We start from the raw sequence: 27,770 nt of genomic DNA, 5'->3' as shown, positions 1-27,770 counted from the left end.
GTATCCTGTTTTGTTTGTCTATATTTGCATATGTTTAAATGGCTTGCTATATTGAAATGCACCTAGCTTAATTTGTAATTCCTCAACTTTCTCTCTTATAATTCAAGTGATGCAGATCAAAACACTAACCCGTGACAGAGAGGTGAGGATTTCATCAAAGCACACAGGACAGCATCACTGTAGGGGTAGTGTTAGGTGCTAAACTTGATAATGCAACTATTCAAATAGGTTCATTTGCTTGATTACATCTGGCTGCAGTTTTGGTTTCTTAAGATGTTGCCACCAAACTGATAAGCATTTGCTTCTTTGCCCCGTATGTGCAGTGATTAGCGCAAACAGGCTCAATGGGTATAGCGGGACTTGGCAGGAGTCATGTCCACGCTATAGTTTATACATTTTTTACACCAATCGTAATTCTTATTGTAGTTTATCGAACAGTGGGGGTTATGTATATATGTATATTTTTGTATGTATATGTATATTTTTATACACACACATATATATATATATATATATATATATATATATATATATATATATATATATATAAAGTTACTCTGGTTCAAAATGATATAACCTAATTGTATAACCATAGCAACCAATGTAAAAGTCCTGCTGACTGGACAATTGGTTTGGTTGCTATAGTAACCAGACCACTTTTCAAACAAATCCCCATTTTTGTAGGTTGACATGGATGTCTGAGAATGCTAAGCAAGATTAGTGGTTAAGTAACTGGTTTTTAAATCCATGTTTTGAACACCCCAAAACTCAAACATTATTACATGGATTGGGTAGCTTAAAAAGGCTTCCAGTAAACAGTTAATCACTCAAACTGTTATAAAGAAAATTGTGAGTTTCTCTGCTATTTGGCAGCAAAACCCATTGAACCCCATAGTGAGAAGCGGGGATATTATCTGGTCGCCAATGTGTTGACAAGCACAGCAATGCTCTTTACCAACACACAGTTTCCCGTTTGCTCAGCGCTCTATAAATTCATACTGTTCAGAAAGCCTTTCTGAATGTGTTAGGGTTTGCTTTGTTTTACAGCTGAGATTGGGATTTATGCACTAAAATCAGTTAATAGGATTAGCAATTTCATTAGAAAACTCTCCTGTAATGTATAATATAGTCAGTGTTAAAATGTGACCCCTCTAACACTATGGCTCGTAAACATCCCGAACAACCACAGGAAAAAAGTTAAAGTGCAAAACAAACTAATATTTGTTAACTGCATTTGTCAATTAAAAAAAAAAAAAGAAAGTTTCCTTTCTGGCATTTACAAATCATTTACAGAAAACAGAGTCCTCCACAGAAATGGCATCCAAGTTTTGAAGTATTTAGCATTTTTATAAAAAGGCATGTGTATTATAAACGATAAGGGTTATTGGATTAACGTCATAAGCAGTTATTTCAGTTTCTCTTTCCAGAGCGCAAACATCTACATTGTTTCAGAATCGTATCCATTGGCGTAACGGATCTGTGCTTTACTCCGCTATGAAACGCATGTAATGTCATTTAAGGCAAAGCAATATGTCACATGTGTTGTAAGGCTTCTTGTCCTTGTTCTGTATAACCATCATCTCTGTTGTAGTCAGACCAAACCCCGTACGATTCTTGAACGCGGACGTTTCTCTGTGTCATTGGTATCCGTTTTTTATCCCTTGAGAAAAAACTAAACCTAAGGAGACAAAATAAACAGGATGAGTAAGAATATTGGCTTTGGACGGGTAGAGTAGAAACCGTTAACTCTCCAGAAGTTGATGAATTTAGACTCTTAGAACCCTTTGCCCATCTGTGACCAGTTACACTTGTAATGGCCCTTATGGTGGAGGATTCTGAGAGTTGTGGACAACAGCATCTGGAGAGCTTCAGCTTTCTACCCGACTATTAGGACTGTCGATGCGAATTCCATGCTGCCAAAACTTGTCATACAGCCCCAAACGTGCATATTATTTGTTATACATAGTTCCAGATAACAAGCAGATTATGTAAGCAGTTTTAAAAATAATGTGAAAAACACATTTATGAATCCCTGTACCAGGGCGGCTTGAGGATTTTAGGTGTCCTAAGCAGAAAGATTGAGAGGAGCCCCATTTCAAGTACAAGGTGAGGATATTTAAAAGCAGCATTCTGTTCAGGAACAAAATACATTGTAGGAATCTGTCTCACTCCAACTGGATCCTCTAAGTGAAGCCCCCCTTACACCAATGGAGACCCTAAGCAGCTGCTTAATGTACCTAATTGTTAGCACCACCTTTGACGTTATGGGGCCTATTTTATAGATTGAAACCACATTGCTAGTGTGTACAAGCCTATGCGGTTATGAACAGAAATAACTGGCCAACTACACACAGTCAACACAGTTACATATGTTACTGTTAAGGTGTTTGTATTTAACCAGTTAAAAGTTTTTGTTTTGTTTTAAGTAATTAAGCAATTCATATTTCAGTATATTTCCTATTGTAAGTCATCACAGACTCCATGCTTTTCTCACACAACCAAGATTGCTTAAACCCACGCCCTGTTCATTAATGTTTTCTTCCATTGAAGCCATCTTCAGCGTAGGGTTAGGATTGCACAATGCGTAGCATGCTTTCTGCAAATGATCACTCCATTTGGACAGTGACAATTATTCCATGGTTACCGATGAGTTACAGGATTGCTGAAGCAATGCATTCTGTTTGGTGTAGATTGCAGAATATCTGTACACTAAGCCTGGGGGTTTGACTTACTACTGCATGTCACTCACGCTAACAATTTTTACTCCCTGCTTGTAGCATAGTGGTATAGTTGGTAGGATACTTGGCATTCTGTGCTTAGTAGGTTTTGCTACATGAAGAGCAGCAAACTTACAGAACACTTCGAATGGTATCCCGGAGTTCCTGTTTTACCAGTGGTTTACATGCAGAAGCTCCAGTGTTCTCTACAATTGGCTTTCCTGGCTGAAACACTAAGAGGTGGCACTAGCCTGAGATGATGTCAAGGTACACGAAGACCAAGTATTGTCACAAATACAGATGCATGTTGGTATTTTTGCAACAATTTGATGCAGTTTGCAGCATAAACATTTACGCGGTTATGTTGTACACTGCATCATGTGTGCCATGTTCTAATCTCTACAAGGTTTCCATGTAGGGAGAACTAGCTTCTTAAATTGCAGACAATCATGGGAATACCTGGGAACTCTCCTGATTTGCCCCAGAGTCTCTGGGTAAAACCCTGCTTACCCGGCTCTCCAGGTATTTTGGCATGCCCACTGTCCACCCATGTCCAACCTCCATCCACTTCTCTCCCACTAAAGGATGCCTAGAGCTAGCCCTGCATCCTCACAAAGCCCCAGTAGAGGACATGCTCTGGGCAGCTTACTTTGGGAAGTTCCCAGGTTTGATCAAGGGTTGGAGAGTACTCATGCCAAGGAATAAATGATAAAGTTACTATCTTTGACAATAATTCCATAAGTATTCCTTACAATCATATGACAATAACAAAAAGATAGAGGCTATTAGAGTATGACGGGGGTTCACGTGAGCTTGGAAGGAACTCTGTAACCTTGTAATAGAAATGCTTTTTTGACTTTAACTACAAGTATACCCAAGGTACACAGCAAACCTTTTGACATTTTTTTGACAAGCTTGTGTGTTGTTTCATGTAGATCTGTCCTGTTTGAACAAGTTAGAGTAAGTTTACCCCTACTCCTACATATGTTTTATATTAGGTATGCTACGCAACTCCTCTCATCCTTAAGAATCTACTAGGTTGAAAAACAGCTTTACCAATTTGAAGCCTTCTAGTGCTTTATTTTGGGAGGAATTCTAAAGTACTGTGACTGTCCTTTAGTAATTTTGACTTTTAATATAGGGTAGATCATTTTATGCCTATTACATGTAGTGTAGTCTCCATCCCAGTTTATTGAATAGCATTGTTAAAATATTATCGACAAGGACATTTAAAATGTTATATACCACTGGCTATTACGTGCATATACTAGTTATTAATGATCTAGCAAGTTAAATACAATTTAAAAGGTTTATATTCTGTATTTTCTGGTGAATGATTCATATACAGACACGTAATGCTATGTTTCACAGCCCAATCTGCAGAAGATCACTTACAGGTAATATGAAAACCATACACAGCCCTGTTAGTAAGCGCTGTGCTCACCACAATACATGTGTATTACGTGATTCAAACTAACACAACTGTTAGTGTCCTCCAATGAAGATAGAAATGTTCATTCACTAAACTGTGAGTTAAGGTGAGATGACACAGTGGAAATATAGATGAAGTATAATTAAAGTGGTGAGATGAGAAACTTCATGTTCACTCACCTAGAACACACAGTTTGTGGGCAAAAATCTAAACGACTTTTTTATTGCAAAAATATATATAATTTTAATAGAAACTGCTGTGTTCGATAGAATGCATTTTGAAATCAATCAAATGAAATCTAAGTAGGTTATTTCAATTATTAAATCTCAAGCACATTGATGACTGGCTTCCCTTGACATATGTCATTGGAGGGTATGATGGATTTTTTTTGAGATTGTGGTCATTCTGATTGGCGGTGAGCTGGGTCATTGTTGTGGTCAGTGATCCCACAAACAGCCAATCAGAATGGAATCAGTGGCACACTTGAGAACTTGTTATCTACATGCACAAAAAGCACTCTGTGTTACACAAGCAAAAAATAATAAAATAATGCAAGTCGTACAAGAGAAACAAGCCTGCTGATTGGCTGCAATGTGGGATCATCTGCTATCAGTCCAGCTGCTACCATAGGCATTATAGCGGTAAAGAGCCTAGTTAAAATAAACATAAATATGGACTCAACAGATGGAAATGTAAACATAGTTAAAAACAACCTTGCTATGCCAGTTTTGAACATAATGTAAACCAGTGTACTACGAGGTCATTAGGATATTGACCAACTCTCTGTAGGGCGAGTATATAGAACTACTACAATCGTAGTTTCTGTACATAGCCTGCTAAATATATTAGCCTCTTTAAATATATTAAAAATTCCTTATAAATTTAAATATATGATATATTTTATATATAAGGGATACTTGTCCGAGTCACATTAGTGGATAAGTTGGGTGGAATCTACAAAATAAAGATGAAAGGAAGCGTAGCGTAATATAACACTACTATCCCAGCCAAAGTAATGAAGCACAATTCTTTAAATGTGAACAATTACAATGTGTGCACAAGCTGTATTTGAGATAAATATAGATAATGTGAAACTTGCTGGTTCTAGAACCGTCTATTTAGTCTCTGTGGCTGTGGTTTTCAAACCAGTTTTTATGGAACCTTGGATTTAAGAATTACCAAGTAGTATTCCAGCTGGGATCACAATATCTTCACGACTGACTTGAGAAGAACTGTTTAATCGCTGCTGGATTGGGTTTCAGCTATTATATGCCTAGTTCTGGAGAGACCTGGATGTTAACGACGGGCACCCTTATAGCATAGGGTACACGCAACAAACAGCCGTTCCACAGCATGTTTGAAAACACTGGACTGGTTAGCATGTAAAATAAAATCTTAATTCCTGTCTTTTTGACCTTGTGATGGCATAAAATGAGCTTTCCTGATTTAAAGGTAAACTAGGGAGACCACATTTTATTTTTGCCAGTCAGTGACAGTGGTTGAGATTACACACACACACACACACACACACACACACATTACATACACATTGATTCCCATATGCACACACCGCCACATACACGTAAAATACATTTTATATTATATAAACCATTGGGGAGCCTTGGGAACCATGTTGATTTCAGATTAAATAATATAAATATATTATAATATTCATACAGTCATTTCCAGACAAGAGCAGTTTCAGAGAATTAACCCCTCTGTTGCCAAACATTACACGCACAGTCACAAAAACAGACAAACACAGTCAAGGTGCTGGATGCAGCTTATGCTGAGCTCTGTGAAAAGAAGGCACTCAGCCAAACATGAGAGGTTTCTGAGCTCTCAGCCAGTAAGGAGAGTTAAGAAGTGTCTTCTGATTGGCTGAGACGTCCTTCACTCAGAGCTCTCATTCCGGGACAAGGTATTGTTCAAGATTGAGGCTGCCCAGGAAATGTGGTCACCCTAAATGGAACCGTTAATGATAATTAGACTGTCATGATAAAGTAGCCCTCCTCTGAAACAAGTGCTTGTTTAATGTTAAATTGCATGATACAGGTGCATGACCCTACAGCATACATTTTTAATTGGGCTAAAGATGAAATCTGTCTTCTCTTTGGCATGGCCCTTAATGGTCAACCAGGATGACAGGACTGTTGCAGTAATGACAAAACTTCTTGCTCCCCCTTTTCCCTTTTCTTTTGAACTGCTTTAAAATGGCACAATAAAGAGGCTAATTAGGTTGTAGACTATATATTTCCCTTTAACTGGCAAGGCTTATGGCAAATGTATACTACACGCCTGTATTAAATGACAAAATGAGATCATGATGGGAGAGGACACATCCATGCATGTAAATGTTAGTACACTCTCACAGAGAGAAATTACTCATTGGAAGACCATGTTACCTGGAGGACACCATCATGGAGAGGAGACACAAAAGCCATGATGTAAAAACTAGCAAATAAGTGTATACAGGGTAGTATTCAGCACTAAAAAAAGAGGGAGACATCTTGGTTTATGGTTGATAAAAGAGCAGGAATTTCTTATTTTGTCTGATATTTCGGGATTAATGTTCCACATTTTTAATGCCGACTCTTAAAACGCCCAACTACTTTAATAATAAACGGTGCCAATAAACGCAGACCGATCAGCAACACAAAATGAGTGTGAGAACATTCATTGTACACAACTTTTGTTTTTATACTGCAATAACACATCTATGTTAAAATTTAAAAAACTTGTGTTTTGTTTCCTTCACATAAGCACACTATTATCAGTATTATGGGCATGGTGCTGACAATTTTAATATATAAAAAATATTTAGGTTTTTCTATTAATTAAATTATTCTTCAATGTAGAAAAAAAAAATGTTCATTTACTATTAGTATGTATTTCATGGGAAAAAAAGATTGATTTTTAAATGCAGCGGCTATCAAGAAGCGGATAATATCATGAATGATTATAAGGAATACATATGTGCCGTGTACGTTGGTCTCAAGACCCACATGCTGTGTGATATATGTAAAGTATTCCTAGGCGATAAGCTGCACGTATACTGCAATGAGCACAGATGCATTGTACAACACAATATGAATTGTTCACAACGTGTCGGTTCTCCGTGAACATTCTGTGCTTAGTTTGATGCCTACCTTTTAAATAGCAAAGCTACCCAATATTCCAACTGTGACTTGATTACTGCTTAACATTTGTGACGTACAGTGTATTCTTTAGCAGATGAACACCCCCGCAGGTTCTTTAATGTACATCTATATAAAACGAAGTACAAGTACGCACAGGTCTATAATCACTAGGCACTCAGAGTTCGTTGATGAGTAAGGCTGAACGCCCTGTAGCATACCTGGGAATTTCACAAAGCCATGCACCCACACTCCCCACTGGGGTTTTTAGGTGAACTCTGTTGGGATGTAGTAGCAAACATGTCGTTGAACCACGACACTTTTCTTTATAGACAACATTAAACTTGGCTGGAAGTTGAGTGTAAGAAATGGAGTGATTTTAGTGAGTAGGCACCATGATATGCACCCCATTAGCACAGCTGCAGGACCCAAACTCTCCAGGCGCTATATGATTACTGTGCGTTAACTTGCCATGCATTCACGTAAGAATAGCAGGTAAGATAAAAGTTAGGACAGATTGGGAGCTACTTTAATAAAGTAAGCAGTCACACAAGTGCCCTGATAAAGAGCTGGTCCCGGAACATGCATAATAATGTTTGCTCTCACCCAAATATTGCTTTGCTGAATGGCTACTGTGTGATCACTATAGTCGAAAAGGAAACCTGCAGATAGGATGAATATGCAGAATGGAGAAGCAAGTATCATGCATCAGAAGCATCACTACAGCACTGCGTTGTAAACAGGGGGTAAAACTAAAAGATCCCCCATTGATTACAAATATATTACATATCATTTATTTGCTACAGTGGATCTACGATAAGTACATTGCCAGGGATGCACTTGTTAAACGCTGCGTGGCGATGTGTAAAATCCATCTGGTCAGAAAAACGGGAGCCGCCATGTTTAATTAATTGCTTTCTTTCCTCAAGCAGACAAACGCGGCATATTGCAGGTCCACGCTTTACTTGTTCTAGTAAGCAGCATGTAAAATTTATGAATGTCCGATAACACGCGGCATGAGGCGGCACTCAAGGGTGATTACCCATTAAGCGCGCCGCTGGAAAGCTGTAACAAAACTGGTCACGTGGCAACAATATAACTATAACAATAATCAAAATATTAATTATATTATCAATAATATACATAATAATAATGGTTTGCAGAAATAAATGTAATGCTTTACTCACAAAAAACATGTCCCCTTATATTGTTATTTCAATGAATATGCAGAACTAATCAAAAATGAATTTGATGATCAAAACCAGCATCACATTTTCTTAATTTTTTAATGCTACATAGTTTCACAAGTATCGTATTTGCTCGAATATAAGAAGAGGTTTTTTCAGAGCAAATGCCCCTCTCATCTTATATTCGAGGTCACCTTATAATCCAACCTCAAATAGAGGTCTGACTACAAGACTAAGATCCAGATCCCACGCTGCGCTGCAGGGGACCTGGATCCTTCTCTCTGGCAGCCGGTGAACGTCTGCTACCTGTTACTCCTATGATGGAGCGCCGGCGTGACATACCCTTCCGGTGCTCAGTCACCAGCTGCCCCCACTAGACACCGGGGAGTCTGGAGCATGGGGGGAAACTTTTGGGGATGCATAGGTAAGTTGGGGGGCAGAGTGGTTCAACTGCAAACTCACTGTTTAGCAAATAAAACCCCACTGGGTTTTGTTGTTAAATATTTAGCTCATTGGCTTGATAACTCGGAGAAGCTTCTAATTTAGTCAGTTCTGAGTTGCAACGTTCCTTTATATTATTGTTGCAGCCTTTTTGTTTCACATAACATTTCAATAGCATGGGAACATAATAAACATGGACATTTAAATTACTTACAGGCGTTTGATGCCAGACTCCTGAGATGTTTGTGTTTTGGGGTTTATTATAGGTGAGGTTTGCGGAAGCTTGTTCTCCTCGTCTGCTTCTTCACTAAAGGGAAAAAGGAAGATGTGTCAGGATCATAAGATGATATAATGGGGATAAGCAACAACTGGGCACTGCCATAGCTATGCCTTCTGACGAGCTACATGAGTGGAACTAATTTGTGTTAATGTGAAAAAGAAATTGTGGATATACAACCTCAGAGCATGACCATATTTTTTCATACCCATCTGTATGTGGAGCGAACACTGGGCAACCCAGCCTATGGTGGTCCAAGCAACCGCAACATCTCCTACACCTTGGCCACCAATGTCTTCATCTTTTCTGTGTCATTCTGCCCTCAGCTCTTGTCTTGTGTTCCTATAATGTTCTTCAGTTCTCTAACTATATATTTTTTTCCTCTTTCTATTCTTCTATCTTACCTTTTCCAACTACTACCCTAACCTTCATTACCTATTCTCTCGCTTCAACTTAAATTTTGTGCTTGTGTATCATGTATACGATATCATCAAATTCTAAATAAGACAAACTCATCTTTTCCAGGGGTCTTCCCATCCCGCTTTCACAAGCTAATGCAAGTCTGCATAAATACTTCTAGTTATCACCGAGGCACTGATATAAACATTGTGGAGTAAATCATGGTTTATAAAAAAATAAATCTTTATAAAAAAAGAAATAGAAAATTGTGTAAGTGTCATGTAGCTTTCATCACTATATTATATAAATAATAAATATTATCCATTTACAAGCAGCTAGAATATTTTTGACATAAAATAACATTTTTGTTCTTGTTTACTTTACTTGTTTAGTTATATAGCAATCTAAAACCACTTGAGCCATCTAGTCTGCCCATTTTTTCTGAAGTAGAGACTCAAAGCTCATCTCATCCTTGGTCTTGCATGATTGAGTATCCTCACTGTATTCTGATAAGAGGCTATTGCATCCATCTACCTTTCGGAAAAGTAAAAAAAATGCTCTCAGTTTGAGCGCTTATACCTTTTGTAGTACGCAAGTTCTTCCTGCAACATAAAAACTTTGGCTTTCAGCTCATTTCTCTCATGTAACACGTCACGCAGTTCTTGCAAGGTAAATCTTGGCCGGTTTGAATCCTTAAGATCCAAAGACATCTTGTCTGAGTCAATAATACTGTCTTCATTTATAGTTTCTGTCTATAAAAGGGGAAACAGAACAGGATAATTATATGTAACCTTCACCATGGGTCTCTCAATGAGTTCAACAGCATCATGTCTGTCACTTTAATAAACTAAAGATTTTCCATTTAATAAGAATGCCAAATCATTTGCAACATGAACACTTCATGCAAAGGTTAAAAAGAGAGGTTGGGGGGAACATTTAAAATGCTACTTTCCAAACCTAAACACAAAATAGTTCTACACAATGCAATCAAAAGAAACCGGAAGATGTTTGGGCCCTATAGGCACACTATAGCACCCAACTGAGATTCACTGCAACAGAGATCAGTACGAGCTCGGGTTATACTGAAAGTGTTTGGGATTTCTTTTTCTGTGTCAAAATTGTCACCATAGACAGCATTGTGCGGCAGAAGCATAGACCCCACTGGCTGACCTCCCTGTGTCTGATTATACCTACTGTGATCTGAAAAGCAGGGCTGCAGAATGCTTTGAAGGAAGGGTAACCAGAGGGAGAAGAAGATATCTTCAGTGGTCATCTATAATTAACAAAAAAGAGATCCCTGGGGGTCTGGCCTTGTTGAACTACTCTATAATAAGGATGTTTGCTCAACATGGGGTTCTTTTTAGGAAAAAAAAATATTAAGCAGTATCAAAGGGTTTTTGTGTTTGTTTTATTCCTAATAAATATTTTGTTATATGTATATGGTTTCAAACAAAAACTCTACTAGTCCTGAAAAAACACAATATATCAATTGTGTGGCTAGACTAAATGGGAGAAATTAGGGTTGGCAATCGCGAAAACTGCTCTGGTCCAGTAGGTGTAAAACAGGACTGGTCTTCTAACTGGCCCTGTAAACATGCATCTGTGCTCCCAAAACAAGTAATTCTAGATATGGGCACTTCTTGAGTTAGATTGTCAGACACTGACACCATTAACCACCAAATAACGATACCAGCGGTGCCAATCGGTTTGCACTTTTGTCCCACTATGTCTATGAAGAGGAACTAGCTTCACACACTAGCACAAGGTTTTTGTTGGCTCACCAACCTCTACATCAACAAATCACTGAACATGATTTCTCCATACCTCTATCCTTTTCTCCACTCCATTCAGTTGCTGATCTCCCTTCAGCCTCTCTCTCAGCTTGCTGATCTCCACTTTGAAGTTACTAGACTCCTGCTCCTTGGTTTGCAGATACGCTTCCAGCTCTACCTTCTGTTCAATCAGTGCTTTCCCCTGAGCTTCCACCACCGTAATGCGATGGCGCAAATCATGGTTAATTTTCATCAGACGGCTTTGCTGTTGTTGTAACTGTAATAGGGAGAAGTAGACAAACATCAGACCTACAAAAAACGATTTCAATGTTCCTCGTGGATTCCGTGTTAATGGCCTCCAAACAGAAGGGAAAAAAAATTAGCGTAACCACTAATTAGTGGACACTCATGTCACTCATGTCAAAAATCAAAAGTGAGATGAAACAACGAAACGTCATTGAAACAATCTCTTGTTTTGCAGGTTGATTTCAATGTTCCTCGTGGATTCCGTGTTAATGGCCTCCAAACAGAAGGGAAAAAAAATTAGCGTAACCACTAATTAGTGGACACTCATGTCACTCATGTCAAAAATCAAAAGTGAGATGAAACAACGAAACGTCATTGAAACAATCTCTTGTTTTGCAGGTTGATTGTTGTGACGGAACCCTCCGTCACCGGGGCCCCTGGAGAGCCCTGAGAGCCAGCCTCCTCCCTATTGACTATGGGCCCTGGCCTTGTAAAGACTTCTGTGTGTAGGCACAGGGATCAGTTTCTACTGATTTTTCCCCTGGTACAGGTTTTTCTATATTTCCTAAATTTTAGAGACTCTGAGGACAGTGGATTGGTCCTGTACTTTGCAAACACAGAGGCCTCAGTGACAATAATTAAAAAATAAATTATGATTAATGGCAAATAATATCCACGTCTCACTTTCTATAATGATTTTTGTGCACAGACATCTACTGGAAACAAGATAATATAGGGTTTTGCCACAGTAGTGTGCCTTTGGACAAGCTGTTTTTAAAGCGACACATGTACCAGGGTGTTCGAATATAAATATTCCCTCATGTTAGAGATATTTTAACACTCACAGCTTCTACATCCTCATTCTTAAGTACAAGCTCTCGGTCTTTAGCTCTTATCTCATCTCTCTGTTTGTCCACCACCTCCTTCAGCTTCTTCATAACTTGTCTCTCTCTCTCTGACATTCCTAGAAGAGAACAAAACACACAGTCTGTTACAGCAAACAATGATTTCACACATGGCTCTTTCAATACTCGTGTATGTTTTAAAGTGGAAGTCCGATGGAAAAAAATATTTTTCTCCTATAACATGAATGCAGTTCTGTAGTATAGCAGGGGTTAATGGAAATTGCCAGCAACCAATAGAGTCACTCTTACGGACCTCTAAATCCGGGCGCCAAAGCCATTGGTATCCCCAGGCCAAGTTGTTTTGAGGCGTACCTTGCCAGTTGGAATTACCTATCATTTTTGGTGGGAGTGTGAAAACTTGAGATATATGAAACAAAAAAAAACTATTTGATATATTAAAATCTTAATTCAAAACAAGATATTAATCTCAGCCCATATTTTTTTCTGTTTTATCTAGATCCTCCTCTGAATAACAAATGTCTATCTTTAACTATCCATATTCTAGCAGCCATAAAAACATGTATGGCAAGATCCTGGAGGTAATCAGTCCCCACTGGTGAGAAAGTATTCACAAATAAAGTGTCAGAGTGAAACGGAAAGATATTTCTACTTGGTCTATTCTAATATTGATAAATACAACTCTATATGGTCTCCATGGCTTGGATTCTGGGAATTTACCCATAATACCTGAACTGTGGCATCAAGGAATACTCTAGCTAAATTAATATTATTTTTATATAGACAAATCCAATTCCTTCCGGCTAAACTTATAGGAATTATGTGAATTAAGCTGATCCAATAGAATCAATTTAATTACTACTGGTCTATAATATATTTTCAGACGTATTTCTCTTTCTTTCCTTCACTACTTGTTGTCAGACAGTGGATTAATCTACCAGATCCCCATGGGAATTTGCCCTCCCCTCTTTTTGCTTTCTACCATTGCTCCTCATGATATAATGTTGTTTTATTGTATTTTTACATCATGTAGGATAATTGACTATCCATTGTGTCTGAAGGATAGGTCCATTACGCAACTTTAGGAAAATTGTGGATAAATGTATGCTTATGCTCGGGTAGACTTAAATAGACATACTACGTAATAATAGTATATACATTTATGAATTTATTGAGACATATCATAAAACCTGTATGTATGGGTATATTTTCATAATAAAAAAATAAATAAAAAAAGAATCTGGTCAGCACCACAGACTACACTGCCGGTAAGACCCCTGTATGGCAAAGAGGAAATTTGCCAGAGAGGATGTAAGTACAGTGGTTATCTTTAGTAAAGGATATTTTTAAATGAGATTAGTTGGCTAATCTCAGAGCTAAGAGAATGGTGCATAAGAATGACAATGAACAGTGTAAAAGTGTTATTGGCTGATTCCAAAATAAATAATGCTTTTAGCACACACAGTCATGCAAGTCTGAAACCGCTTCTTCACATCATGATGGCTAATTGTCTGAAGCTAACTATGCAGACAAAGCTCACTCTTACCTGGAGATGCTGCCATATTAATGTGTTTATTGTTAAATAAATGATATATACCTTAGGCCTGTACAACAGAATGCACCAACAAAACATTTACATTTTGTGGCTTAAATACAGGTGGCTATAATGAATCGGCCAAGAGTTTCACATATCACTCTTATGAAATAATATGGTACAGGTGCAATATGATACAAATCATAAAAAGCTATCACTGATTTTGACGGTAACTTATTATGTTGTCATTAGATGTGTAGCAGTGCAGATTTAATGTAATTTACTGTGGCACCAAATGTACTCTCTGGTGTATTTACGTTATATCCCTCTAATATACTAGTCCGGTAACAAAGTACCTTATGTTTGATTCTCTTCTAAAACCACAGTTAAGAAGTAAAGCAAATATAATATCATGATAAATAATGATGTATCTGTTACACGGAACATGATACCTTGCTTTTACCTATAAAGGTGTCCGTTGTGTTGTTGCGAGTGTCAGGGTGTGTGAATTAGTGCGGAGGGTGTGTGTGCATGCATGTTTGCGTGTGTCGCTGGATGTGAGTGTGTGTTATTGGGAGGGCCCCTCCAGCAGCCCAGCTTAAATAGTTCTCCTCTGAGCTATATGATCCCTTAGTCTTTCCTGATAATATTTATCCTGCAAACCAGTCACAATTTCAGTAGCCCTTCCCTTAACACTCTCATACTAGGTATATCCTTCTGGAGACGGGGTTAATGTTTTACCTGTGCTGTAGTTATAATGACTCAAACCTCTATGTTGTTCTTCTCAAGTAGTCCTCAATTCTAACATCATGCTTTTATCACGTGTTATATATTCTTCTATAATGGTAATAGTCATATGCCTCTAAATGCTTTTTTATAAGAAAATGTACATATTGACTCAAGTCACTTGAAATGTCTCAAGTAGTCCGATTTATTATTCCTTGTACCTATTTTCTTTTGACTTAAAATCAAGTTCTAACACTTATCGTATATCCCAAGTGTTTGATGAACAGGAACATATCAAGTATCTTAATTTTAAGGCAAGACAGGAGGCTTCGTATTTTGCATATCTTCCTTTACTCTCACCAACAGCAGCAAAGAAAGAGTTAATAACACAAGTGAAAACAACCAATAGAAACAGTACATAGGTGGTATATAAACTCCTTAACTATCTTCCTCTTTCTTTGCTGCTCACCAAAGCTGCAGGTCAGTCCTCTTCCTACCTACATTTATTGCTGATTTATTGAATAATATCTGTTTATTATTCATTACATATTGCTTTTTTCACCTAATTCTAGATAATTAGGTGGGTATGCACATTTATATACAGTATAGGTTTCTGATATAAATATATGTTTGTATGTATATTTTTTACTTGTCTTTCATTATTTATATTCATTGTTTCTTTGCATCTGTGCATCTTGGGAGGGATTTTTCCCTTCTCTTTTCCCTATCTGGGACCCCTTTTTGTGAGTTCTGGTCGCTAGTTTCTTCAGTTATTTTCTAGATCATTACAGTTATGATGTGTGTGGAAGTGATTTTGAACCACATATAGCTGGCATTACTCTAAAGGGCTCCTTCTTATCTGTGCCTCACTGGAGTGGTTACAGGGTGAGTCCTGCATTACTTTCAATATTTGTTGGGAATTTTCTGGAATTGCATCTCCCAGGCTGAGTTCATGTGGTTTTGCACATTATATACAGGCTGAGTCCATGTGGTTCTGCACATTATATACAGGCTGAGTCCATGTGGTTCTGCACATTATATACAGGCTGAGTCCATGTGGTTCTGTACATTTATATACAGGCTGAGTCCATGTGGTTCTGCACATTATATACAGGCTGAGTCCATGTGGTTCTGCACATTATATACAGGCTGAGTCCATGTGGTTCTGCACATTATATACAGGCTGAGTCCATGTGGTTCTGTACATTTATATACAGGCTGAGTCCATGTGGTTCTGCACATTATATACAGGCTGAGTCCATGTGGTTCTGCACATTATATACAGGCTCAGTCCATGTGGTTCTGCACATTATATACTGGCTGAGTGCATGTGGTTTTGCACATTATATACAGGTTGAGTCCCTGTGGCCTTGCACATTTTATACAGGCTGTGGCCTTGCACATTATATACAGGCTGTGTCCCTGTGGCCTTGCACATTATATACAGGCTGTGGCCTTGCACATTATATACAGGCTGTGGCCTTGCACATTATATACAGGCTGTGGCCTTGCACATTATATACAGGCTGTGTCCCTGTGGCCTTGCACATTATATACAGGCTGTGTCCCTGTGGCCTTGCACATTATATACAGGCTGTGGCCTTGCACAATATACGGGCTGAGTCCCTGTGGCCTTGCACAATATACGGGCTGAGTCCCAGTGGCCTTGCACAATATACGGGCTGAGTCCCAGTGGCCTTGCACAATATACGGGCTGAGTCCCAGTGGCCTTGCACAATATACGGGCTGAGTCCCAGTGGCCTTGCACAATATACGGGCTGAGTCCCAGTGGCCTTGCACAATATACGGGCTGAGTCCCAGTGGCCTTGCACAATATACGGGCTGAGTCCCAGTGGCCTTGCACAATATACGGGCTGAGTCCCGGTGGCCGTGCACAATATACGGGCTGAGTCCCAGTGGCCTTGCACAATATACGGGCTGAGTCCCAGTGGCCGTGCACAATATACGGGCTGAGTCCCAGTGGCCGTGCACAATATACGGGCTGAGTCCCAGTGGCCGTGCACAATATACGGGCTGAGTCCCAGTGGCCGTGCACAATATACGGGCTGAGTCCCAGTGGCCGTGCACAATATACGGGCTGAGTCCCAGTGGCCGTGCACAATATACGGGCTGAGTCCCAGTGGCCGTGCACAATATACGGGCTGAGTCCCAGTGGCCGTGCACAATATACGGGCTGAGTCCCAGTGGCCGTGCACAATATACGGGCTGAGTCCCAGTGGCCGTGCACAATATACGGGCTGAGTCCCAGTGGCCGTGCACAATATACGGGCTGAGTCCCAGTGGCCGTGCACAATATACGGGCTGAGTCCCAGTGGCCGTACACAATATACGGGCTGAGTCCCAGTGGCCTTGCACAATATACGGGCTGAGTCCCAGTGGCCTTGCACAATATACAGGCTGAGCCTCTGTTCTCATCACCTACCTTATACAGACATAATGTCTCAGGATACTGTTCCATCCCAGGATGCCTTTATGGCCTGGTTAGGGGCAAAGTCTTCTAACTCAGTGGAATCCTTTTTCTCTAAAATGTCTGCCAATTTGCCCCAAGGGCAGCCTCCTGCTCCCTCCAGACCAGAGGCAATACCATCGGAGTCAGAATCCGAGAACTTTGAAGGAGAGGCGTCCGGCTCCAAACGGCCTTGGACGGGCAGTAGTGTTTCAGTTGGCAAGGGTAAGGTACCTGCCAAACGCCCAAAACCCCCTGACACTCCTTTGCATGACCCATTATCTATAGTGGACGTATGGCACGCGGATTCATCTAGTGTATCAGAGGCTTCAGCAAATCTGGTCTTGCCCAGAGATTTTGACTCACGCTTCGTCCGTGAGTATTTGGTGGATGAGCCCCACCTAGATGATCCCAGGTTGGCGGAATTGGGCCCTAAAGACCTAGGTGCAGCCACTTACTGTTTGGAGACACATTTGTCAAGGAATTAAACCGCCACGTATCCGTGATGACATCATGGAATAAGGCCAAACTGTCAATGAGGAAGGTCTTTCAGACTGACCTTTGTTTTTCTGGGAGGGCTGGTCGACCGCCGGGCCGCCAGCCGTTCATCCCAAGGCTCCTGGTACTTCCCTCAGAACCAGAGGTCCTACAGGACTCCGTTCCAACAGAGGGCCTTCAACCCACGCGGAGACGGTAGAGGCGCTTCTGGTTTTCCCAGGGGACGCTCCGTTTTCGGTAAGTCCGAATGCTTCTTGTCCTTCGTTCCCTTCCTCGGGGTTGCGGGCCATATATCATCTTTTTCCACGACTGGGTGTGGATTTCGTCGGACCCTTGGATCCCCCTAACGGTGCAAGTTTTCAAGATAGTTTTTCAGCTCTTCCCCCCTTTCAAGTACGCTGACCGCCCACATCTCAGAGGGCATTACCGATCAGGCCTTAATGGTAGCAGAACTCCGCACCTTCCGCGACAAGGGGGCTATCCAGCGGGCAAAAGGATCAATCGGTTTCCTCAGCTCCTTTTTCCTAGTACGCTAATGCACCGGGGACTTCCGCCCAGTGATCAATCTACGGGCTCTCAATGCTTTGTTTCTGGCCGCTTCAAAATGGAAGGGATCCGTCTCTTCTGAGACCTTAGGTTGGAAGGCGATTGCTTTACATGGTTGGACCTCTCGGACGCTTTCTCTCCGTCCCAATTCACCCAGATTCCGGGCGATTTCTTCAGTTTCGCTGGGGCAGGCAGGTATGGCAGTTAAAGGCCCTTCCCTTCGGCCTAAGTTCAGCCCCTTGGTGCCTTACAATGCTCCTGAAGCCGGTCATGGCTCTCTTCAGGTCCAGGGGTATCAGGTGTATAGTCTATCTAGACGACATTCTACTCTTCTCTAGCTGCCGGGAGACCCTGCTCGCCCAGACCGATTTCGTGGTGCAGACCCTTCACCATCTCGGGTTTCTAGTCCATTCTCTCAAATCCGAACTAGTCCCAAGCCGCTTTCTCTTCTTAGGCTTCTTAGACAGCATGTCGGCGTTTCGATATATCAACCGCTTAGGGGGTTCTCGGTCCAAGTACCTCAGAGGTAACAAAGGAGGTTTTCGACTTTTGCCTTGCGTGCAACATACTCTGCCGGCAGGATACCTCCCGGGTGCCGAGGTTCTCTTGGCGGACGGGTTCTCCAGACACTGGCGGGATGCGAGCGACTGGAGACTTCTCTGTCGGGTCTTGCACCTGGACCTATTTGCATCCAGGACGAATCCCCAGACGGTCATTTCGAGGGTCATCCATCACCTGTGTTGGGACGAGGGGCCTTTGGTTCTGGTGACCCCCCCCCCCGTGGCATGCTCAGCCGTGGTTTCCAGCCCTGCTGCAGTTATCTGCCCAGGATCCTCTGGAGATCCCATCTCTGTACTATCCCCTGACGGGCCCGGAGGTCCAGGTTCATGCGCTCATCCTGGAAAGACATCTCCTCCTGGTCGTATGGACGATTTCAGGGGACCCCGTACGGTCTCGGGCCTATTGGAGGCGGCTCAGTCCTTGCTCCGCAAATCTTGGGCTCCAGGTACCAGTATGTCATACCGGACAGCTTGGCGAGGCTGGGCTCCTTGGAGTTTGGGACGGCACATGGATCCCCTTGGCTCCCTTAGTCTGCCACCTTTTGCGTGGTATTCATTTATCCCGTCCTTCGGCGCCGCGCTACGGTTCTCTGTGGGAAGTAGCTGTCGTGTTAGTTTTCCATTCGGGATGGCCAGACAACGATACACTCTCCCTCCAACAGTTGTCGGCGAAACTTACCCTTCTGTTGTGTCTCTTATGCTTTCGTAGGGTTTCAGATGTTAGCGCTTTGGATGCTCATGCTGTCTCTATTCTCCCCTGAGTTGTTCTCGTCTGTATCCTATCCCTTTTTTCTAGACGACCCAAAAATGTGTCGCCGGGTGTGTCAGGACTTATCTGTCACGCACGACGTCGATACGTCCGGTCTTGACATCTCAACTCCTCCTCTCCTTTGTGAAACCTTTCAAGGCTGTTTTTCTTCTCCTACAAGAGCATCGGTGCTCTTTCCGTCAGGGGGGCTGCGGCCTCCTGTGCCCTTCGGGCTGGTGGAGCTTTAGTGGCTATTCTGCGAGCGGCGGATTGGTCCCATGCCGCCACCTTTCGGGCATATTTCCGCCTGGTTTCTTCAGGGGCAATGGCGTTGGTTTCCGGCGTTAAAAATGCAAAATACGAAGCCTCCTGTCTTGCCTTAAAATTTGAAATTATTCTAGCCTTGGTGCCCGAATAATTATAATTTTAATAAAGACAGGAGGCGAGTATTTTCCCTCCCTACCCTCCCGATGGTTAGGTGTACACTCTGGGTAAGTAAGCCTGGTTTGATTTCGTTTTGTGTTTTCTTGGGGTTTTGTCTGCTCCGTTGCATTTGATGATTTGTGATGACTGTCAGTGATGCTCGTTCTACTGTGTTTTACCATGTTTGTGAAGAATTTGGTTCTGTTATGTCTCTCTCTCTTTGTTTCAGCTTGATACCATCTCCGTGTCATAGCGGTTCTGTTTCCCAGTTGGAGTGCATTGTCGCCTTGCTCTTGACTTTGGTTCCTGTTCGAGCCCCTGTTCTGAGTGTTGGGTTCGGTTTTATGTTGCTAGATGGTTTGCTGCGTTCTTCAGTTCCGGTTCACAGCGGACGAAAGAGGAAGAGGAAGATAGTTAAGGAGTTTATATACCACCTATGTACTGTTTCTATTGGTTGTTTTCACTTGTGTTATTAACTCTTTCTTTGCTGCTGTTGGTGAGAGTAAAGGAAGATATGCAAAATACTCGCCTCCTGTCTTTATTAAAATTATAATTATTCGGGCACCAAGGCTAGAATAATTTCAAATTATAGGCCACTTATCACTAATTTATTTATTTTTGTTGCCTGAAATTGGATCAAATGATGAAAAATTAACCCATGATAAGGCTTAAAAGCTAAACCTGCCAATCCTTGGAGATAACGTTCAAATGGGAACTTCGAATAATCTTATAAGGTGTTCATCTGCATTTGAAGAACTTGGTTTAGCAGAGATCCATGACTTAATAAAAAAGGGTATCCCATAGAATTTTTTTTTTAATATGAAATACTTACCTGCGTTTTTTAGTATGCATTTATATTTTGGGAGACTTTCCCTTTATTAACACATTTAGTTCTGCTCTCAGAACTTTGCAAGTACTGTGATATGATTTGTTTTCCCGTTCGCAAAAAATCCACCCTAGCTGGTTGGTAGTGAGAATAAACATATGAGCACCTTTTGGTATTACTACTTTGTGACACTTTTGAGGGATTTCCATCTGACACACACACACACACACACACACACACACACACACACACAAAGATAATTTGCGCCAGAGTAATTTTTTGGGAATCGAGATCTACAGAGATCTATAAAAAGAGAATAAAATCAAAGTACCAACAGCAAAATCATGGACTCCAGGATTTGGAGAGCCACTGCCAACAATAAGTAAGAGGTATGGAAAAGGTCCAGCAGCTTATAAGTGGATAAATACAAGGAACATCAGCTGATTTCATAAAGAAAGAAATCTTTTTTTCCCCTTGTACCTACTGAATGAGTCATTTTGGGTTCTGCTGCCAAATCAGACAAATATTATTTCCTTATATTGAAGACCACAAGGAGCAAAAAGAGCCAATATCAATGAGTAAGAGGCCAACTTCTCTACAGCGCTCACTGTCGGCTGGAGACGCTTCACTATTTCCAGCCCAAGCTGTTCTATTCTAGGGGAATAGGTTGACACGGAACAGCGTCTCTGTCTGGACACCAGAGTGACTCAAACAAACAGGGCTATATTTAACCGCAGCACACAGTTCAGCACTGCATATACCGATAGGAAAAACACAGATGGCTATAACATATTTACAGGAGCTCACAGGAACAGTACGTCGTGTGTTGTCTACACAGGAGCAAGACTGGAAGTCTCCACTAGTCCTATAGACACACGTAAGATAAATGTCATTTTAAAGCACTATATAAGAAGCGTTCCATTTTCCCCATATACATACTTTTGGATGTTTTTGTTATTTGAATAATTGTATTAATGGACTGACCATAGCGATAAATTTCCAGGATAACAATCCAGGGGTCAAGATCAAAATAACATGAGGTTGATGTTGAATTAGAGGCAAATTAGTCAATTAGAAGTAAATAAGGTTGGATTGTAAAATCAGCAGACCAAAGTCTCACTATTAATGATGGATTATGTAGAGAGAAATGTCAAAAAGAGGGTTTCTGCTCCATCCACTTAATTTTAAGTTATAAATAATAAAAACTCACGAAAAGAGCCTAGCCCAGCTCATTCACACTGTGGACAGATAATGAAACCTGCTTCTGTGGTCAAGATTTTGTACTCGGTAATTTAATCCTGTAAATATTATTATTATGTTTATTTGCTTTTCAAATTATTTAGGTTTGTATTTTAAAGCTCAGACATCATATCCACCCCCATCAAAGCAGTACACAGGACATTCCATGCACAACTTTCATCATTTCCAATGATCCTCCAACGAAGACTGTATTATAAATGTGATTATTATGACGTATATAAATGTAGCCACTGGCATTGGGCGTCAAATGATAATTTACAATGTTGAAATGGAACAGAAAGTATCCATGTATAATATTTCAAAATATGCGTCTGCCACAATTCACAAGAGATTTAATATTGCCCCTTACAGAGGGATACCCTACCGTTTACCAAGAGGGTGCTAGATAAACGGAACAGCCGCCCATCAAAAATGATAAAGGCTAATACAGTGCGGATTTTGGAACATGCATGGGATAGGCATAAAGTTATCCTTAATCTAAGACAAAACCAAGGATTGATTAAGGTCTGAGTATTTACATCAGGAAAAGATTGGCCAAATTGTTCTTTTCTGCTGTCCCATGTTTCTATGTAACAGCTCCAATCTTGTCTGCCATAATCATAACATGTATTAAATGTTATATGACATCATTACTTTAATAGTATTCAGACCTTTAGTGTTACTTATTATACAGCCCTCCACATTCATATATAAAGTGCAATATTTGGAATAGAGCCCTACAATAGGTATTCAAGCCCAATGACATCACATTTATTTTATTCCTTTCTAGGACAATTAGAAATTGGGTGTGTATTATAGACAAGTACGAACTAACATGTCATTTATATATATAGTTTTCCTGAAAATGTAGTCCAAAATTATGCATGTTATGCTTATACAAGTACATATTAAACCCTAGATTATGATTCAAACAAATCTCTTGTTCACTTAAGAGTGACATTTTAAAAATCCCTTAAATAACTGTTTCCATAAAGATGGATGTATATGTGTACGTTTATAAGGAAACGGCAATGGAATAGCTCTGAGAGCTATCATGTGAGCTTTCTAGATGTTAAGAAATAAATGTTAGCAGATCTGTCATTTTATTCTTTACTCTCACTTTTCAGTTTCAATGGCAATATCCAACAGCACCTTTCCTTGTGATTATTAAAGGGGGGCTCCCACCATTGTTGTTATTACTATTACTAAGTGCATATGATGGCTGCAGTGTCCATTCAGGAACACTGAGCAATGAACAAGAATATTACTCTGAGTTTTTACTATTCTGGAGATGGAAGAGGAGGTATGAACGCCAAGCGGCACTGCTTGCATTCCGGTAGAGGTTCATTGACAAATGAAAGAAAACATGGCGCATAATACCATTACAATAATTATTTTCAAAGCCGTAAGAAAAGGAGACTATTGTTTCTCTTTCTGCCATCAATGTAATGTTTCCACATGTAAATGTGTTATTCAATTGGCTATTCAAACCTGGCAGCAAAGCCTACAGCCTATTGTGCACTGCATATAAATATTTAATTACCTGCATTCAGTAATACACTAGCGATCAAAACAGAATGCACCCCCTGGCCTTCCGCTTTACTTATGCAAAATAACAAGGCTGGAGCTCTGCATCAGGGGGTCCTGCAGGCTAAACAATCCATGTCTAGGGAGAAGTAGTGTCTTGCCAAGATGGTCAGCACAGCATGTTAAGACCTGTGTTATTCAGACCTGTGTTATTCCGTTTGGAACAACACAAAGGAAAAGGTAAGCGGTTTCCCTCTTCAGGAGAGACCTAAGAAGATCAGGCCATTGCTTTAGCTGTGGCCATAGCAGTAAAGAAAGGGGTCCATATCTGCATTGGAGAATGCGGCCCAGGAAGAGGAAGATTCTGGGCCTGGTGTTTCACTCCTGCATGATACTTCAGGCCTTGAAAGAAAAAAACCTCCTGTCCAAAAAAAAGTGTTGAGTACAAATGTTACACCCTGGTGTCAGGAGGCCGCAGCTAGAGAGAACACTGGATGCCTCTAGAAATGTAGTTGGAAATTAAACGTTGATTGAATAGACCGAGAATAAAAGACATTTAATGGTTATTTTTTCCCCATTAGTTTTCAAACCCTTTATAAAAAAAAAAAAAGGCTGCAAGCACCACTAGGACTATATCTTGCACCAATATTCACAATATTCATAGCTGGTAGCCGACAACAGCAGCATGAAGAAGGGTTCGTTATTAGCAGCGTGAGAGCTCTCACAACAGACATATTGGTATGCTAACTACGTGTCCGGGAAGCATCTCACGTCTCTACTGTTTGTCTCCTGAGCCCAGTATTCTGTGTCCTCACAAATCATAGGTAAAATAGCTAAACGCTCATTTGAAACACTCCTGAGTTGGCACCATTGCCTAGTAAATTACTTTCTCCTCTTAGCATCTCTCATATTGACTGTAACTTTCTCCCTAATAATACGCAACTGGGAATATGACATAATAATATGGTGCTTAAAAGTGCTGACCCATGTAAACAAACCTTAGATGCATGTTTACGTTAAAAGAATACTCCAACCATCATATGCACTTTAAAGCATATTATAGCTGAGTTTTCCATTTAAATTTTCCTATTGCAAACGCATGAGGAGATTCTGCAGAATGCCCCAATGTGCACTTGCCTCTCTGCTCGCCCGCCAGCTCCTAGGCTTGCAGGAGATATGCTAGGCCAAACATCGCTGCCTGTGCCTACATGGCATTCTCACTGCCAGTCAGCTCCATGGCAGGCTTGGCAAGGGTTCTGGGAAGGTCTTGCAAGACCCCATGTGCACATGTGGGAGCGCCACTGATTGGCTGTTTCAAGCAGCCAATCGGTGGCATGAAAACCAGACCACAGGGAAGGCGTACCAGAGCTACAGCAATGCCAAAAGATTAGTTCCCGGTGAGGCTGCATGGGACACGGTGTCTGTCCTTTGAATTTAACAAAGTTACATAGGCTGAAAAAGACACAACATCCCTCAGGCTAAACCCTCCCATATCTGTTGAGCCAGAAGAAGACAAGAAACCCCAATGACATCAATATCCCAAACTGGTTAAGAAAGAAATCCTCTTGACTCTATATATAAACGATGAAAAAAGTTTTACACTTCCTATAGAAACAACCTATCAGTGTTTGTTCTTGTGTCATGTGACATTCAAGTGGCAATACTACATTTAGTCATAAGAGTGTTAATTCAGAAAAGTATGGGAAACAGCAGGTTTAAGTAATGCTTCAAAAGTCATGGTTTGTTTACCTTCATGCTTCTGAAATTCCTCCTCTGTGATATTGATGTCCTTCAGGGATAGGTTGGACAGGAGCTGTTTGTTCTCCTCCTGAAGCTGGGCTATTTGACCCAGAAGATCTTGAGCTTCTCCTCTCCAAACATCCTCTACCAGCTCAAGCTCCTAAAACACCAAAAAACATAACTCATACATGAACTGTCCAAATATCAATGCAGCATAAGTTGATTGATCAGGTCAAGTATAATTGATATTTGTATAATTTATCGAATGTGAGGCTTAGTTTGAGATGGTGCTAATTCTAAGGTGGGCCTACTTGGTGCCTAATAGCCTGCTTTAAAGAATGCCCAAGTTTAACTATAAATGTAAATTAATTTAAAAGGGGGTGGTAGGTAAATGGAACAGCCTCCCATCAGACGTTGCAGAGGCGAACATAGTGAGTGAACTTAAACATGTATAGGTTAGGCATAAATATATCCAATATATAAGTGCTAATTAAGGTCTGAGCCTCTACATCTGGTAAAATGAACAGACTATATGGGATGAACGGTTCTTATCTGCAGTGAAATTCTATGTAAATATACACAATATTAATGAGTGTAACGGGTTCACCAAGAGAGCTGTAGTAACTCCCAGAGATCACCCACATGTATCCTCCTGTTGTCCCCGGAATCACTTCCAGCACCAGTCAGCATGCGCACCTTGGAACCCTGCTATGTGTACCCAATAAGTAGACACAACTACCTTGAACTGAGTACAGCAGGAATGAACAGTTTATTGTAGTAAAACATAGACTGATATAGCCACAGAACTTCATTAACATAAATTAACAGATACATGTATTCCACCCAACCTTTAATCCCCAATCAGCAATCCTATTGATGGGATTAATTAAACAATGGAGTTCCTGCCTGTTTGGCAGCCAGGCTGGAGCCATCTCTGAGTACCTTGGGCCCCTGTATGACAGGTCATTCTGTCACAATGAGGTTCACATAGGCATAAATTATAGTTAAACTATCCAATTCAGCTATACCTCCCTACTGAATAAGAGAGGAGGTTTTTAATCAGTGAACTGAATCCTCTCCAAATTGTATTATTTAAGAGAGAAAACTACAGGGACCTAAAAACAAACTATTCGACCACCCCACAAAACAGTCACCATGCACTATAGAGCAACGCCGGGATGCATGGACAGCTATACAGCGCATACAGATGTCTTGGGCAAAATTCCTTTTACCTTTTGTAAGAGCTGTGAAAACAAATAGAATGCCTGGGGCAAAAAGCCTGCAACAACCAGAGTAATATGACCTGCAATCTTATTTCTAGGATCAGTCTATGCGCAGGGTAGCTATTTTCATTTTTATGAGAGAGGGGAGCTGTTTACTGGTATCCTCTTTTCTTGGCACAGAAAGTACCCCAATATTACTCAGCAGACACATCATGCACCAGTGAGTGTATTACAAGCACATCCTGCATTTTATACTGTCTGGGTCTGACACAAGAAGTGTAAGAGCTCATCGAATACTGATGGTTACATCACCCAAAAATGAGACCATATCCACACACTATGTGCAGCAGATGGTCCAAAACGTGATCATTAATGGTAGAAGGAAAGTTGGGTAGGACATTTGTGTCCTGTGTGACCAGGACCTCTCCCTTCAACCCGATGACTGCCAAATGAACTAGCAAGTAACTGGGAAGACCAGGAAAAAAAGAAAAGTGCTCTGCCACTTTGTTACCTTCTGGTGTTTTTTCTCCTTCTCAATCCTGTCCACTCGCTCCAGCCTCAGTCTGTCCAGTTCCAGCCTGAGTTCGTCCATCTCTGGGTTAATGTGGTTCCTGCTGACCAGTACCTCTAAGATCTCCAGTACCCGAACCACTTTGGGCATCAGCCTCCCTATGGCCTCGCAGCCATACTGGTCTATAATTCTCTCAAACTCCTGCCCCACTGCAGAGGCGATGTCATAGACATCCATGACCGTCAGATCGGCCACATTCTTCTCCATGGCTGAGACCTGCTCCATGACTGCTCCCTTCCTCCCAACCTCCTTCCTGCCCTCCACACAGCCTCCTCCCGCAGGACAACCGGGGGCAGGGCGATCTCCCGAAGCAGTGGAATCCTCAGATCATGTGGGGTATCTCAAATAACACGAACGCTCTTCATGATCTCCGAAGCTAAATCTACCCCTGGCCTTCTATTCTAATCAGCGCAGAAAAGCTGCCAAGCAACTCTCAGCGAGACCAACACACGGTCTGGCTGCATGACAGCAGAGGGCGCTACTGCGCATGTCCAGCCTGGCACACTTGTTAACCCATTCGCTGACTGCACTGTGACCCAGTGTGACGTACAGAGCGTCCATTATATCTGTAAACTAACTAGGACAGCAATATAAATGAAATTACTAAAACACAAACTTGGTAGGTGGCATGAAAGGTACCTGGAAGGCTTGGTTGTGCTCAAGAATCAACC

General features: G+C 41.0%; 1 protein-coding gene across 5 annotated transcripts; it reads right to left on the bottom strand.

The window, feature by feature from the left end:
• Positions 1–1,326: 1,326 nt before the first annotated feature.
• Positions 1,327–27,561, bottom strand: RILPL1 (Rab interacting lysosomal protein like 1). 5 transcript variants are annotated; one of them, XM_053472135.1, is made up of 8 exons: positions 27,040–27,561; positions 25,315–25,465; positions 12,454–12,572; positions 11,415–11,639; positions 10,170–10,342; positions 9,129–9,221; positions 6,555–6,638; positions 1,327–1,678 (listed from the first exon to the last, which is right to left on the bottom strand). In XM_053472135.1, exons 1-8 carry the CDS (start codon positions 27,322–27,324, stop codon positions 1,534–1,536), a joined length of 1,275 nt encoding a protein of 424 aa, XP_053328110.1. In that variant the 5' UTR covers positions 27,325–27,561; the 3' UTR covers positions 1,327–1,533. The 5 variants fall into 5 exon arrangements, with proteins under 5 accessions (XP_053328110.1, XP_053328118.1, XP_053328127.1 ...); XM_053472152.1 differs by lacking the exon at positions 6,555–6,638 and adding an exon at positions 4,712–4,799 and having other exon boundaries at positions 1,539–1,678; positions 27,040–27,560; XM_053472160.1 differs by lacking the exon at positions 6,555–6,638 and adding an exon at positions 7,893–7,948 and having other exon boundaries at positions 1,540–1,678; positions 27,040–27,560.
• Positions 27,562–27,770: the final 209 nt, after the last annotated feature.

The sequence above is a fragment of the Spea bombifrons genome, chromosome 1, assembly GCF_027358695.1.
Source record: "Spea bombifrons isolate aSpeBom1 chromosome 1, aSpeBom1.2.pri, whole genome shotgun sequence".
In the NCBI taxonomy this organism is placed as follows: domain Eukaryota; kingdom Metazoa; phylum Chordata; class Amphibia; order Anura; family Pelobatidae; genus Spea; species Spea bombifrons.
The sequence above is the reverse complement of the archived record's forward strand: the minus strand, read 5'-3'. Positions and strand labels throughout refer to the sequence as shown.